Source organism: Nomascus leucogenys, chromosome 10 (genome assembly GCF_006542625.1).
Source record: "Nomascus leucogenys isolate Asia chromosome 10, Asia_NLE_v1, whole genome shotgun sequence".
In the NCBI taxonomy this organism is placed as follows: Eukaryota; Metazoa; Chordata; class Mammalia; order Primates; family Hylobatidae; genus Nomascus; species Nomascus leucogenys.
In genome coordinates, this window is record NC_044390.1 from 90,162,992 (window position 1) to 90,179,103 (window position 16,112).

Sequence of the window (16,112 nt, forward strand, 5' to 3'; positions counted from 1 at the left end):
TACACTAGGACCCTTCCCAGCCAGGGCCTGGGTAGGCTTGGGGGACCAGGGTGGGTAAGACCCCATGTCTCAGAGGCAGGCCAATATCCCCACATTACACGTTTGGAAACGAAGGCTCAGCCATGGGCCCAGCCCTTCTGGGACTCGAGGCTTAGCCTGCATGTATATGTTTGGGCACCTCCAGGTAGAAGGGGCTGGCCGGTGGGTCTGGACATCGGGGCAGGAGTCCTGAAATTGGGGAGCCACCTGAGGCCCAGGGGTGGGAGGAGGACAGTGCACTGGTGGAGGCTGCAGTCAAGGGCAGATGCCACTCACTTGGAGACCAGGGCAAAGGCGTCAGAGCAGACAGACGGGCAGGGCACCAGGCGGATGGCAAGGTGGCCTAGGGCGCTGGGGTAGTGCACGCGCATGACGGTGTCGAACACGTTGGCGATGGTGTTGGCATCGCCCTTCTTGGAGCTGGGGTCCCCGGCGCCCGTGTCCAGGATGGTGCCTCCGTGCAGCACCAGTAGCAGCACGTGGATCTTGGAGGGCGGTGCAGCCAGCGGCTGGCTAACCTCGTCCTGCATGGGTTAGGGGACAGTGTCAGCTCCCCAGGGAACCCAGCTCCTTGCTGAGGCCCCTCTGTCACCCTTGGTGGGGGTGTGCCTGTCACACGCAGCCCAACTGCTCCCTCTGAGGACCCCAGTTTTGGTTACTCAGTCCTGGAGCCTTGGGTTTGGCTGCCTCAACCTCTCCCCTGGGACCCTTGCAGGGACTGGAGCCTGCAGGAGGAGGCAGGGAGGTGGGCCTGTCCACTCCTCCTCCTGCAGCCCTGCTCCTGTCTGCCACCCTGACCAGGGGCACAGAGGACATGGAGGGAGGGAGTCCATTCCTTTGAGAGCACGAGCTCTGCTTCCTTCAGGGAGCCCAGGCAGTGGCTTCTGGGGCTTCCAGCTTTAGGGGGAGGCAGAGAGGTTCAGCCTGGTCTTGGCCTTGGGGGCTGCCTGCCCTGTGTGTGTCTGTCTTGGCTTGAGCAGACAGGGCCACCACCAGCTCAAAGTTACAGAGGTCACCTGAGAATGGCTGGGGTCAGGGCATCCACAGCCTGGGTGGGCGGCAACCCCAGCTACTCTGCCTGCAGCTCCGAGCTCTCCCCCCAGTCATTCTCCCCAGGCCCCCACCCTAAGGCCCTGCCATTCCTGGCCTCCCTCTAAGACAGGGTCTCCAAAAGGAGAGGTGTCCTGGTGGGGACGGAGCCCCAGCACCTTAGAGAGGAGGCTGATCAGATTTCAAGAGGTAATGACCCCACCTTCCTGCCAGGCCAGGCCTGCCTGTGAGGTCAAGGTGAAACCCTAGACCTGCACACCTGTGCAAGGGCTGCGAACTGCTCCAGGCTGGGGGACTGGGCTAATATCACATGGCGTGTCGGTGCCAGGCTGGACCGGAACCTGAAGCCTCTGCCACTACTCAGCACTCTCCTGCCAGGCCAGGCTGTGGCCCTGTCCCCAGAGGTCACCCTCCCCTGCCCCAAGCTTCTGGTATGTGACCGGAGGATAGCAGCAGGGCCAGGGCCCGAGAGGGGCCACTGATGAGTACTTGCTGTGTCCATATGATGTCTGGGGTGTGGGGGCAGGGAAGGGAGCTGAAGGGAGAGTCCTGCCTCCAAGAACCCGAGGAGACAGACCAAGCGGCCAAAGCCATCTAGAGGGCCTGTGGTGGGGACAGCTGGCCCTGAACTGGCCAGGGGGTAGGGGTAGCACCAGGACCCAGGTGCCAACACAGAGGCTGGGTGGGTGGGGAGGGCAGGGGCTGGATCCAGGACTTAAGAGGCCACGAGGTGGCTGGGCACAGTGGCTCAAACCTGTAATCCCAGCACTTTGGGAGGCTGAGGCAGGCAGATCACTTGAGGCCAGCAGTTTGAAACCAGCCTGGCCAACATAGCAAAACCGTCTCTACCAAAAATACAAAAATTAGCCAGGCATGGTTGTGCACATCTGTAATCCCAGCTACTCGGGAGGCTGAGGCAGGAAAATCGTTTGTACCCAGGAGGCAGAAGTTGCAGTGGGCCGAGATCGCGCCACTGCACTGCAAACTGGGTGACAGAGTGAGACCCTGTCTCCAAAAAAAAAAAAAAAAAAAAAAGTGGGCACCAGGAAGGGCAAGGGAATGGATGGGCTGGGCCAGGAGCCACTGAGCAGCAAGAAGCCTGGTGGGTGCTGCTGAGCTGGAGGAGGAAGGCTGGGCTGCCCTCACCCCAGGAGGAGCCACGGGCTTCTCTCTTCTTCCCAGGGGCCAGGGCAGGACTGACACTTGTCCTCACATGGGGATTAGCCACCACTGGTTGGCCTGGACACAAACACACTCAGCCTAGGGCAGAGGGGGCCACCAGCTGCCCCGAACACAGGGCAGGAGGGAACAACATGAGCCCTGTTGGGCTTTGACAAGGGCTTTTTTCCAGTCCAGTGAGGCGAAGGGCTTATGGAAGAAATGTCTTACCCAGCCTTCAGGACAGGGAGGTGACATCCAGTGGTACTTAGTCACCAGGGGACGGGAAGGGCTTGGCACTGGGGGCTGAGAGAATCCTGCATAGGCCTGTCTGACTGGGCTCAGCCCTGGAGATGATCCAGGGACCCCCAGAGGCCCCTGGAACACAGCCTCCCTACACTCAGCCTGCTTTCTCCAAGGGGACATCCTGCCTCAGCCCGAGACAGGGATTCACCCTGCCCTGGGCTCTAGTGGGGGCTGAGCCCCCTGTAGCTGTAGAGGCATCCCCCTACTAGTGTCTCCGCAAGGCAAGGAGCAGGGGCTCCGGTTTGGGGGTTCTTGCAAGCAAATGGATTTGGCTTTGGATGGTGGTGCTCCAGAATCAGTGCTGGGTTCTGAACACACACCCCAAGGCAGATCCAGAGCCCCAGGCCCCTTCTGCCCCTCCCCTGGGGGGCGTCAGAGCTGTGTGTGCTGCAGGTGGGGAAAGGGATCCATTTGCTTATCTAGACATTAAGCAGCAATTGGAAATCAACTCCCCTTATTCCATGACCCTTTTAGAAAGCCCACCTCAGCGTCAGACCGCAAAGCAGAAAACCACAGGAGGGGAGGCTGTGTGGATGTCCCTCCTCCTCCCCCAGACTCCCCAGGGGCCCAAGTTCCCCACAGAAGTGGTGCTGCCTCCACCTTAGGTAGCTTGAGGCCAGAGCAGTGCGGTGACCGCAGGTGATGGTGGGACAGCCCAGCTCAGCCCTGGCTCCTGTCCCAGTGCAAACAGCTCTGACGGCCCGCAGGTGGAGGAGGATGGGGCGTGAACTCCCACAGAGAACCCCCGAAGCGGACACAGGCGCTCTACCAAGACAGCTTTATTGGACACACTGAGCTCCGCCTGCCTCCCGCAGGGCCATCTTGTCGGCCACGGCCACATCACTTCTGCCTAGACGACTGTCGCTTCCTCCCTTTTCGTCTTTTTATCTTCAGGGACAGCAGACAGGCTGGGCACAAGGTGAAGATCTTATTTTTGATCTGGAATTTACAAGTTTCTCATTTTACTTTCCCATGGGTGGAGCTTGGATAAGGCTTTCTCAGGGGTTGTCTGTAGTCCCTGGTTCTTGGGGACCTCAGAGACAGAGGGCGACAGGCGCCTTCCTAGCAGGGCAGCAAAAAAGGAGGCCCAGGCCTCTCCCCGGACGGTACCCAGGCAGGCGTGGAGGTGAGGCTGCCAGGCCCAGAGTTCCACCTCTGTAACCCCTCAGACTATTCCTCTGCACCCTGCCCCTCCCTTGGTGGCTGTGCCCCTGTCCCTCTGACACTCGGGCACCCACCTCTATGATGTTCAGCTGCTCCACGCTGGAGGCCACCCTGAACTCAGGGGCACTCTGGCGGTACAGACCATCTGCAACAACACAGAAGCCGTGCTGTGAGCTGAGGGGCAGCCTAACCTGGCCGACCGGACGGAGGCTGCAACTGTGACGAGGGGAGCTTGGGGGTCCCCAACCCCCATGTATGCCCAGCACTGTGCAGGAGCTGGATCAGAAAGGAGGGGGCTGAAGCCCTGCAGCCGCCCTCCCCAGGCTCTGCAGCACCCCCAGACCTGCTGACCTTGTGTGTCTTCCGGCTCTGGGCTCTCGATCTTGTCCATGAGGTCATTGGAGCTCCACTTGGTGATGTCCTTGGGGAACATTTCCTCTGTGTCGGACAGGTCCTCTGAAGAGGAAGGAGGGAAACTCAGGTGGGACTGGGAACAGTGGGGAGGCCTGGCTTCCCGAGGTGGGGACACCCCTGAGTACCCCTGTGTTTGGCTCTGCTCTGACCCTTCCTCAACAGGACGGCCACACAGCCCCACACCTTGGGCTTCTTCCTGACCATTACAAAAAATAGTGGTAACATTCATATAAGAAAAGTCACCATTTATAAAGTGATATTTAGTATATTCACAATGCCGTGCAACCATCACCACTATCTAATTCCAGAACATCTCACCTCCCTAAATGGGAGCCCCATACCTGGGAGCAGTGAGGCCTCAGTCTTGCCTTCCTTGGCCCTTGGCCGCCACCAACCAATTTTCTGTCTCTACAGATTTGTCTATTATGGACATTTCCTATAAATGGAACCATACACTATGTGGTCCTGTGTCTGGCTTCTTGCACTCAGCATAGGGTTTCTGGGGTTCCTCTATGTTGTAGTGTGTGTCAGATGCTTCATTCCTTTTTATGGCTGAACCACAGTCCATTGCATGGACACACCCCTTTTGTTTATCCACTCATCAGCTGATGTTCCTGACCATTTTTTTAAAAAATGCTATATTGGCCAGACGTGGTGGCTCATGCCTGTAATCCCAGCACTCTGGGAGGCTGAGGCAGGTGGACTGCTTGAGGTCAGGAGTTCAAGACCAGCCTGACCAATATGGTGAAACTCCGTCTCTACTAAAAATACAAAAATTAGCCGGGCGTGGTGGTGCGCGCCTGTAGTCCCAGCTACTCAGAAGGCTGAGGCAGGAGAATTACTTGAACCTGGGTGGCGGAGGTTGCAGTGAGCTGAGATGGCGCCGTTGCACTCCAGACTGGGCGACAGAGCAAAACTCTTGTCTCAAAAAAAAAAAAAAAAAAGCTACATTTAGGCCGGGGGTGGTGGTTCACATCTGTAATCCCAACACTTTGGAAGGCTGAGTCAGGTGGATCACCTGAGGTCAGGAATTCAAGACCGGCCTGGCCAACATGGCAAAACCCCATCTCTACTAAAAATACAAAAATTAGGCAGGCATGGTGCCTGTAGTCCCAGCTACTCAGGAGGCTGAGGCATGAGAAATCACTTGAATCTGGGAGGCAGAGATTGCAGTGAGCTGAGATTGCACCACTGCACTTCAGCCTGGGCAACAGAGTGAGACTCCGTCTCAAAAACAAATAAATAATAAATAAAAATAAAAAATGCTACATTTACTTTATTTCTCTTCGCCATTTTTAATTTCTTATATATATATATATATATTTTTTTTTTTTTTTTTTTGAGATAGGGTCTTGCTTTGATGCCCAGGCTGTCATAGCTTACTGCAGCCTTGACCTCCTGGGCTCAAGTGATCCTCCCATCTCAGCCTCCTGAGTAGCTGGAACTACAGGCATGCGCCACGACACTTGGCTAATTTTTTTATTTTTATTTTTGTAGAGACGAGTTCTCACTATGTTACCCTAGCTGGTCTTGAACTCCTGGGCTTAAGCAATCCCAAAGTGTTGGGATAACAGGCATAAGGCACTGTACCCAGTTCCTGTTTTGTTAAATTGACAAATAATCATAATTGTACATATTCATGGGGTACACAGTGATGTTTCAATACACCAGTGTATGGTGATCAGATTAGGATAATTAGCATATCCATCATGTCAAATATTTATCATTTCTTTGTGTTGGGAATGTTCAATTTCCACCTTCCAGTGATTTGAAACTATATATTACTGTGGTTTAAAAAAATTTTTTTATTTTTGGTATTGACAGGGTTTCGCCATGTTGCCCAGGCTGGTCTCAAACTCCTAGGCTCAAGCGATCCACCTGCCTCAGCCTCCCAAAGTGCTGGGATTACAGGTGTGAGCCACTGCGCCTGGCCCAATACATTACTGTTAACTCTAGTCATCCTGCAGTGTCATAGAACTAGAACTCATTCCTCCTATCTAGATATAATTTCATATCCTCTAACAGGTCTCTCCCTGTCCCTCCACAAAAGCACAGCTTCATAAGAAGTGCTGCTATGAACACTGCCTCCAAGACGCCTGCTTCTGCTCCTCTGAGAACTTCTGCCCAGGTCCACCAGGCTCGTGGCTACTGTCTGGCTCTGGCACTCGCCGGCCCTCCTCCAGTCCTGGATGGGCTCCTGGGCCCATTTCCCCAGGACACTGCTGCCCTGGCACTTCCTGCTTTGCTGTCTCTTTTACAGCTTTTTCTATGTTAAATATGTATTTTCCTTTCATCAGGGTCAGAGAGCCACCTGGGAGGGGTGGGACGCCAAGAGGCCCCTCCTCCGTCCTGGGCAAGGCCCCTGGTGCAGAGGCCAGCTCGGGAGTTCCCAGCCACCATTCCAGGTCCTCCAGTCCCAGGGCCAAACCAGGCACCTTTCTTCTGCCTGGACACTGACTCCCCAGGTTCCTTCCCTTGAGGGCAGCTGGCCAGTTAACCAAAATGCCACCTTATGTGGTTCCTGTGCCCCTCCAAGCCACAGTGGTGACATGAGATCTGGTGCTGCCTGTGTCTGCTGAGTGCCTATGGGCTCGCCCCCGTCCCTTTCTGAGTCTCTGACCTGCTGTGTGAACTTTGGGCTGGCTCAGCCACTGGCTTGCAGAGGGACCCAAGCCCCCAACTCCTACACCTGCTGGCCCCTCCAGCTTCCTGGAGAGGAATGGCTGGGGCACCAAGCAGGTGAGCGCTGTATGCATGCCTCTTCCTGGCACAGGTGGTGCATCTGCTGTATGGTCATGCGCTTATTTTGGGACTAGTGGGAAAATGGGCACTTCACTTTTTCTGCTTATTGCATTTTCTAAAGTGCCTACATTAGATGTGGTATTAATTTAATCAAGAAAAAATAAGGTAAATACAAAAAATTAGAAAATTAAAAGAAGTTATGCTTCCATGGAAATAAATTCACATACGGAATAAAGCCGTAGTCTGATGGCATATCCTTATTTGGGGTTTCAAGAGTGCAGGCCCCATCTGCCAGGCCCACAGCATATCCTGATATCAGGTCCTGAGACCCCAGACTCAAAGGAACAAGATGACTTCATCTCATCCTCTATGCACTGCCCCAAACACCAGGCTGTCCACCTGGGACAGCACAGCTGTAGGGACCAGATATAGAATAGTAACAGGCAACACCCGCATCAGTCCACACCCACACCCTAAGCCCTTTCAGACCCCTCCCCACCTCGCCCAGGAAGGCCCCAAGGACTGCAGGGCGCTGCCTGCCTACCGTGCGCATCGAAGAACTCGTCATCTGAGCTCTCATCTGAGTCCCTGGCAATACTCTGCATCCTCCACTCTGAGATGCTGTGGCGGGAAGGACTCGCTGGAAGGCAAAACCTCAGAATGACCGCCAACTGGAGAGGAAGGGCCCAGAGGCTGCCCCGAGCCGGCAGGAGGCAGGGAGGGCCACCCACAGGCCTGACAGGCATCACAGAGGCTGCCACAGGAGCCAGGAAGGTTCAGAAGAGAATGAAGTGGGTAAATGAGTGGGGAGCGGCCTAGGCTCACCTCCTGTCCGCCTGGCACAAGGCAGTCATGTCCCGGGGAGCATGGGTGGGGAAGAGCATGACAGACATAAGCCCAGGACGTGGGGTCAGACAGGCCTGGGTCCACTCCTGGGCCTCTGACCTGAGTCTGACCAAGAGCAAACTCCTGAAATTTGGCCACAGCAGGGCCCAGGCAGGAGATGAGTGAGCCAGGTTTGCCTGCTGGAGAAGCTGACTCCACTCGGGATGCCTGGGTTGATCCTTTATCTCAGGGTCTGAAGTCTCCAAGGTCCCCATCAGGAGGGGTGGCCCCTCCACAGCGCTGCAGGAGCCCAGCCACCTCCACTGGCTCCTATGGGTAGCACTGTCTTCCCTGGGCATGGAGGGTAAGTGTCGGGGAGCCTGCTGGGGCAGGGCCCAGGCTTCCCCGTGTGGGAGGACTAGCCCAGGGCTCTGACTCCCTCTGGGCTTGGTGCCTCAATGTCCATGGGAAAGAACTCTGAGGAGGTGCAGTGATCCAGCAGTGTGTGGGGCTGCCTTGTGGGGAGGGACCTTGAGTGTGGGTGGCAGGTGGCGCAGGGGCTCACCTCCCCGCTTGGACGACCGAGACGACTTGGAGGATGTGGACCACTGTTTCTTGAGGCCGCGCCCCACTAGGGGCTCCCCGTTGCTGCTGCTGGGCTCCGGGGGCTCCCCAGAGGCCTGGTCCGAGGCGGCTTCGTGCTTGACGAGCTCGGTGGCCTCCTCACCATCCTCATTGAACTGGGCCATCTTTCGGGAAAGCATGAGCTGCGCCTCCTTCTCCAGCTCCCGGATGTTCTCCATGCTCAGCCCATACCACTCGTCCTGCCAGCACCAGGCCTGCCGGTGAGCCCGCACCATCACCCTCCGTAGTCCTGTGCCCCATGGGGATCAGAGAGGGAGAGAGACGAGGGGAGGGAGGTCAGCGCAGGAGCCTGCACGGAGGTGTGGGGCCCAGGCAGGGGCTTTGGGAGGCTGCACCCATGTTGCAGGTCAAACTAAAGTCACTGCCTGTCTGTGCCTCAGTTTCCCCATTTGTAAAATAAGGGGACTGGCTCACAGATAGTCTCACAAGCTCATAGTGGTTCTATAATTAGAGTGGAGGGGCCTCCCAAGGCAATGTGTCCAGTCAGAAGCCACAGTTGGAAGGGCGCAGTGGCTCATGCCTGTAATCCCAACACTTTGGGAGGATTAGGTGGGAGGACAGCTTGAGTCCAAGGGTTTGAGATCAGCCTGGGCAACGAAACAAGACCCTGTCTCTATAAAAAAAAATTTAAAAAAAATTAGCCGGGTGTGCTGGTGTGTGCTTGTAGTCCCAGCTACTCTAGAGGCCGAGGTGGGAGGATCACTTGAGCCCAGGGGTTTAAGCCTGCAGTGAGTTATGATTGTGCCACTGCACTCCAGCCTGGGTAACAGAGTGGGACCCTGTCTCTAAATAGATAAATAAATAAGAAGCCACAGTTAATTTTCTGGGAGATTCCTGCCACAGGGGAGGTAGAATAGGACTTCCTGAGAGTCTCCTGTCTCAGTGTCTGGTATATTTTTCCTGTTAAATTTCCCATGGAAAATCAAGTTCAAGTTCAAACTGGGTTGGTTCTCCTTTTCTTTTGTTTTTTTTTTGTTTTGTTTTGTTTAAATGCTTTTAGTAGAATATATTATGCACGTGAGATATATAAGAATATATTACACATATAAATTAAGATGTAGAATAAAGTAAAGAATATGTACCTTTTAAAGTATAAAAAACAATTAAAGGGCCAGGCATGGTGGCTCACACCTGTAATCCCAGCACTCTGGGAGGCTGAGGTGAGAGGATGGCTTGAGGCCAGGAGCTTCAGACCAGCCTGGGCAACACAGGGAGATCCCCCATCTCTACCAAAAAAGACAAAAAAAAAATTAGCCAGGCGTGGTGGTGTGTGTCTGTGGTCCCAGCTACTTGGGAGCTGGAGGTGGGGGGATCACTTGAGCCCAAGAGTTTAAGGTTGCAGTCAGCCATGATCATGCCACTGCACTCCAGCCTGGGTGACCCTGTCTCAAAATAGTAATAATAATCATAATAGAATTATAAAGACTAAAAGCAGACTGGGGGTTGCCTTGGGCCAGGGAGGGATGGGGATGACAGTGAAATGGGAACAAAGGACCTTCTGGGGTGATGAATGCTCTGAAGTTGTGCCCAGCTGTGAATATACTAAAACTTACCAAACTGTTATCTTACAATGAGTGAATCATATGGTATCTAAAATTATGCCTCAATAAAGCTGTTTAAAAAACATTAAAAAGCAATGAGACATCCACATCCACAGCCCCGGCGAAGAAACACACCATCACCAGCGACAGGGAGCCCTTCACTCGCCCGGCCCCTGATAGTTGGCCCCGAATTTTGCTTGTCATGCGCTTTGCCTTCTGGTCTCAGCACACAGATGTGTTTTCCTGCACACTGTATCAGGCTGGTGTGGCTGTTGCTGAATTTCACATCTACGTGTCACGCTGTATTTTTCTGCCACTTGCTTCTCTGGGTGAGTTTTGTCCATGGATGAGTGCGTGGGGGCTTTGGCTCATCAAGCTGGGACTGTGTGGCATCCGTGTGCGTGTGAAATGCCACATTTCATTGATTCCTTTTCCTGCCAATAGGCCTTTGGCTAATTTGCATTGTTTCTCCATTTTGCTTTCACAAACCTGGTGCTCTGAACATTCCAGAACAGGCATGGGGATTTCTCCAGGGGACAAACCTGGGAGAAGCAATCTCAGGGCATGTACCCCCGCCTCCCCTAGAGCATGCTGAGCGGCTTTGCAAGCAGTTGGGCCACACCAGGCTCCCAGGCTGGTCTCCTGTGTACCCTCTTTTCCTGCCTCCTCACTTCCCACCTCTGGCTTTGCTGAGCCTTCCTTTCTAAATCCCATCCACTCTTAAAGACCTCTCTGTGGGATGGAGTCCTGTGTCCCCTGCCCAAGCCCCAGGGGTGGCCTCAGGTGTGGCACACTGAAGAGCCTTGGTTTCCTTTTCTGGGACTGTCTGCTGGCCTCACAGGGCTGCCAAGAAGGGCTGCATCCCTTGCTCTACCCTATATAGGGAAATGCCTCCTCCTGGGGTGACCAGAAGGGCTGGGACATGCACTACATCTGGGGCCAGGCAGTAATGAGGACAGCTGAGAGCTGTCCCAACCCCCAGGAGTTGCCTCCTCAAGGTCCCCAGAAGCCCAGCGCAGCTCACATGAGTTCACGAGATCATCCCCGTGATATTATAGGACTAGTACTCACAGTTGTCATCAAGCCCCACCTATGTGCCACACCCCATCTTCGGTTCTGAACCCACGATCTCGGCCCACAACACTCCGATAGGATTGGTGTCATTACACCCATTTTACAGAAGAGAAAAGCAAAACTCAGTGAGGCTGAGAGACCACAGAGCCACTACGCGTGAGTCAGGCCTGGACTCTAAAGTTGTCCTCTTTCTTCCCACCAGCCACTAGTTCCTGCTTTCTGAGGGGAGAACTGACTTTCAGGGAGCTGGGGAGTCTCTGCAGCTTGGCCAGGATCTCAGCTGCTGGGTAGGGCTGGGGAGGGCCAAGGGGACCCACAGAGACAGAGTGCCAGGAGCTGCAGCCTTCGTAGGTCTGCTGGGTGTCCTGTGCAGGGCTGAACCTAGAGAAGCCTTGAGGAGAGGGTGGGATGAGTCACCAGCGCTGATGTGTTCAAGTTCCTGGAGGTCAAGAAGGGCGGTAGGGGACGCCCTGCCCAGGATCGGGGAGCCCCTCCCAGTCCTGCCCACATGCTCCTCCACTCCTCATATTCCCTGGGAAGTGAGAACCACCATTCCCATTTTGGGACTTCAGCACTGGGGTTGCCGGTTCCAGTCTGTGAGCCCTGGGTAATGGAGAGAGGCAGGTTTGGGCCAATCTAAGCTCCCATGGGGTTAGAGAGATGGATTGCGGGAATGCATCCCTTTCAATGGATGGAACAGCTTCCTTCTCTTCCTGCCACCTCTCCCAGCTGCTGACTGACACCACAGCAGCCCTTCTGGAAAAAGAATGGTGGACAATGTGTCTGAGGGTTCTGCCCTGGGGATGGAGGTGGTGACACCATCACACCCGTCGAGGCCGTGTCCACGTCTCCGCTTCTCCAAGTGGAAGACTGCGTCCTTGGACCCCAACCCTTTCGGGTATACACCCACCCTTCCCTTGGGATCGCAGCCCTAACACTGAACGTGGCTGTCTAGTGAGACACCTCCCTCACTGATGCTAAGAACAAGAGGATGTTAATTCAGGACAAGGGTGGCTGGGATGGGAGGCAGACTGGTTCAGCCCCAGTATTGGGTCTCTGCTTCCTCCTGCATAAGTGGAGTGACAATGCCTACCCTCATGGGTTATCATAAGCCTACGTGACAAGTGTGATGTGTACTGTCAACAGTGTGGCTCTGTTCAATCTTAAATTAAGTCACCCTTGCCCATGGCATCACAAGGTGTCTGGCTGGGGTGCCTTTTGGGTCATGGGCCTCAGGGACTGGAACCAGCTCTTGGAATGACATCATGCTATGACCTCGGCAGAGGGGGGTTTAGGGCTCTAGGTGAGGAAATCGCACTCACTGCACCAGGACCCCCAGGCCATCTGCTGTCTACCTGTTCCATTGGCACCTACTCACCTACTCTGGCTAGGCTGGTGTGGGTGTGAAGGCCACTATGATGTCTGAGACACCCTGCTCCTGGGAGCTTCCAGCCCAATGAGGGAGGCTGAGCCGTGGCCCTGAGTTCTGGGCCTCCTCGAGTAGAGGAAACAAAGGCCTGGGAGCCCAGAGGCCCACGTGAGCAGTAGGGAAGCTGTCCCCAGGGGCTACTCAGACCTGTGGAGTGTGGGCTACACTTTATCAAATGAGAACCAGGTCAGGAATGTCTGGGGGCAGGGCCTAGGCCTTCTTCATCCAACAACACACACTGCTTGTCTCTGCAGGTGCTCAGTAAGTATTCATGGGTGTTCAAGATAACCCATGGTTGGGGGGTAGTGGGGAAGCTGGACATGGGCTTTGGTGTCACCTTCCCAGAACAAAACAGAAACAGACTCCCAGGCAGACATGCAAAGAGAGGAGGCAGACAGGCAGGTGACAGGAGACAGAGGGGTTGGGTAGCCCGGCCACTGCCCACCCGGCATGGGTGTGCTCACCGGTGTCATGGATGAACCTCTCGATCTTGGACTGCATGCCCCAGTAGCGGAACTCCACCTTGCAGAGCTTGTATGCGCACATGATGGGGAAGACCTGCTTCTTGTACTCCTCGATCCAGTTGTCAGACAGGGGCCCCCGCTGGGTCTTGGTTGACTGGAACAGCTTGGGGTCCTCTTCTGTCTTATACTCGTTGTGGGGCACAGGGTCTTTGACAATGTCGATGAAGTCTGTGGGGAAACCCTTAGAGTGGCCACTTCTGCCCTGACCTCAACCCCCACCCACATCTCTCCACGTTCCTCCACCCCCAAATCCTCCCAGGACTCTGGGCCTTACCCTGCCAGAGGGACCCTGGGAGTGAAGATCATGTTCTGGGCAGCTCTGACCTCAAAATCCCTGACAGTGGGGCCTGCAGTTTCCTTGGTGCATTCATTCATTCAGACAGGGGTCTTGCTATGTTGCCCAGGCTCAAGCACTCCTACCACCTCAGCCTCTCAAAGTGCTGAGATTACAGGTATGAGCCAATGCGCCTGGCCCTTTGTTGCCTTTTCAAGTCACTTCAGCAAAACCCATGTTCTGAGTGCACCCTACCTCTTGTCAAAGCAGATAAATAAGGCAATCAGGAAACACTGGGGAGATGACTTTCCATGAAGAATATGGAGTGTGAGGAACAGAAGAGAAGGCTAGGAAAAGCTTCCCACAAAGATGGTGTTTCAGCCAGAGGGGTGGAATCGAGAGGTCAAGAATGTCCCAGCAGCACCGGCCCTTGAGCAAGAGGTAGGGGGTTCTGGGGAAGGAACCACCAGGATGTCTGCGTGGGGAGAAGGATGGCAGCAGTCACAGAAAAATGGGGATGCCCTGGACATGCCGGCCATTTCTCTCCAAGCTAGGAGCCCGGACAGTGCCCTGAGAGCCAAGTGGACCCAGGTATAGGTCTGAGGCTGAGAGGGATGCAGGCAGGCTGGCCTGTTGGAAAAGCCTTCCTGGACAGACACCGGAAGAGACGTCTGAAGAGGCCTACAGGGGGTGTCTGGCCAAGCTTGCTCCAGGCTGGGCCCGAGAGCAGGGGCAGATGTCACAGAGGTAGGAGTGCAGAAAACAGGGTTAGGGGCTGATAGGACCTGGTAAGGGTGACAAGACGAGGGGTGATGGCTCTGGGCAGGACGTAGGCCAGGCCACTTATGATCACAGGCTTCCCCTCCACAGGGGCATCTCAGAGCCCTCCTGTGGCCTCCTCCCATGGTGGAGGCAGAGCCCTCCTGTGTGCTCACTCCCGAGGCACATGTGTGTTGGACAGGACTGGGGCACTCACTGGGTGAGAAAGAGCCCCAGTAAAGGGTTTGTGGCTCACAGAACCCTTTTTTACGGTTGGTTCTGCTCTAGCCAGGCCCTTGGCTGCCTCATTTTCTCCAATGTGTGGGCCCCTCTGTATCCAGGCTGCAGACTGCAGACACAGACATCAGCTCCACCAAAACCAGCAGGGTCAGGAGCAAGTCTGAGGACCACAGAATGCCAGGAGGGATGAGCACTCTTCCCGGAGCAGACCACATGCCCTGCCCATGTGAGCCGGCAAAGACCCCGCACGGGAAATGTCACAGAGACTTAGGATCCATGGCAGCCGGCCTTGGAGGGAGCCTGCAGAGCTCTGGCAGCGTCAGGGCTGCCTGCTATGGGAAGAGCTATGTACACCCCAACCCCAATTCCTACGCTGAAGTACTGAACCCAGTGCCTCAGAATGTGATCTTATCTAGAGATAAGGTTTTCAAAGAGGTAATCAAGTTAAAAGTAAGGCCATTAAGGTGGGTCCTAATCCAGTATGACTGGTGTTCTTATAAGAAGAGGAGACAGAGGCAGACAGACACAAAGGGGAGTGACCATGTGATGAACGAGGCAGAGATTGGAGGGATGCTTCTACAAGTCAAGGAGCACCAAGGACTGCCGGCAAGCACAGACACTGAAGGGGCCTGAACAGAGTCTTCACCACGGGGAAGAACCCACCACGCTGTGATCTCAGACTTCTGGCCTCCAGAGCCCCGAGAGAGTAACTGCATGTTGTGCAAGCCACTCATGCTATGATGCTTTGTTACGCAGACCCAGGAAATCCCAGCAGAGGTGGGGGGGTTGGGCCTGGAGCAGCTCCTGGGGCATGGACACCCACCCCCAACCCGGCATGCCCTGCCTGAGATGCCTCCACGGTGATTTAGACCTTGTACCCAGAGGCTGCAGGAGGGTGGCTGCTGAGCTGCACTGGCCCACATATGTGTTTTGTTTGACTGGCATACATTTATTTACAAAGATTTTTAATTGGTTGCTAACATTTAGTACTGGGAGATTTCTCATGAACATCCTTATCATTGGCTTCTCTGAAAATGAAGATCTAACAAATGGGGCCTATCCCTTGCATGTCACTGTCATCTGGAGGTAGTGGGTAGGGCACCCGCCATCAAGAGGACATAGACCCCATCATGTGCCGGGAGCACTTGTGCATGGCTGTCAGCTAGAGATGGATGCCCAAGCACATATGTACTTCTGGGGAGTAGGGATCCCTCATAGGGATGGAGGGAAGCGGCTCTGGGTGGAAAAGGCACTTGGACTTGGTGTATATATCAGCAGAATGGGGCTGAGGAGGCCTGTCCTGCCTCCCCCATGGGCCCCATGCTTGCTCCAACTCTGACCTGCCTTCCCAGGACAGGGCCAGGTCTGGAGTCTACCAGGTGTGGGGAAAAGGGGCAGGACAAGAGGGGCCTGTGGGTAGGAAACCCAGAGTACAGCCCTGTGGGGCTCTGCCCTTCCTGGTTACCGATTGTCAGCTGGTTCTTTTCCACAGGAGAGAGGTTGAACACGTCGGGGTTTTCTCCAGCATCAGTTTTATAAAAGGTTTCAATGTCGATGGAGAATTTCTCCACGAAAGGGCAGGTGAACCTGTGTGGGAAGGAAAGTACCCATCAGGACCTGTCCTTGGAGAGGCCCAGTGTGGCTGGCCAGGGCCTGTTGACCCACTGGGTAGGAGTGGAGCTGGTGAGCAGGCATAGAAGGAGGGTGGAGGGTAGCCGAGACTTGCCTGCCCTGTCCACCTCTTGGATCGCCACTTTGTCCCAAGAACAGCCAGGATGGGGGCAGGGAAGGATTCAGGGGGAGCGGAAGACAGTGTATCCTCAGTGGCTTCTAGAAGCCCCATGTCCAATGTCCACAGCATGGCAGGAACACAGGCACAGCTATGGCAGCATACTGCCAAGCAGGAGGAAGCTGGGGTGCTCCATGGG

General features: G+C 55.0%; 1 protein-coding gene across 3 annotated transcripts in view; it reads right to left on the reverse strand.

Moving 5' to 3' along the window:
- The window catches only part of PITPNM2 (phosphatidylinositol transfer protein membrane associated 2), a 187,238-nt gene that overhangs the window by 13,530 nt on the left and 157,596 nt on the right, over positions 1–16,112 (reverse strand). For all 3 annotated transcript variants that reach the window (XM_030821592.1, XM_030821593.1, XM_030821594.1), the window contains 7 exons: positions 15,650–15,771; positions 12,852–13,079; positions 8,264–8,572; positions 7,418–7,513; positions 4,069–4,173; positions 3,792–3,862; positions 316–563 (listed from right to left, as the gene is read on the reverse strand). In XM_030821592.1, the coding sequence (XP_030677452.1) occupies positions 316–563; positions 3,792–3,862; positions 4,069–4,173; positions 7,418–7,513; positions 8,264–8,572; positions 12,852–13,079; positions 15,650–15,771 (1,179 nt within the window). The remainder of the gene's footprint in view (positions 1–315; positions 564–3,791; positions 3,863–4,068; positions 4,174–7,417; positions 7,514–8,263; positions 8,573–12,851; positions 13,080–15,649; positions 15,772–16,112) is intronic.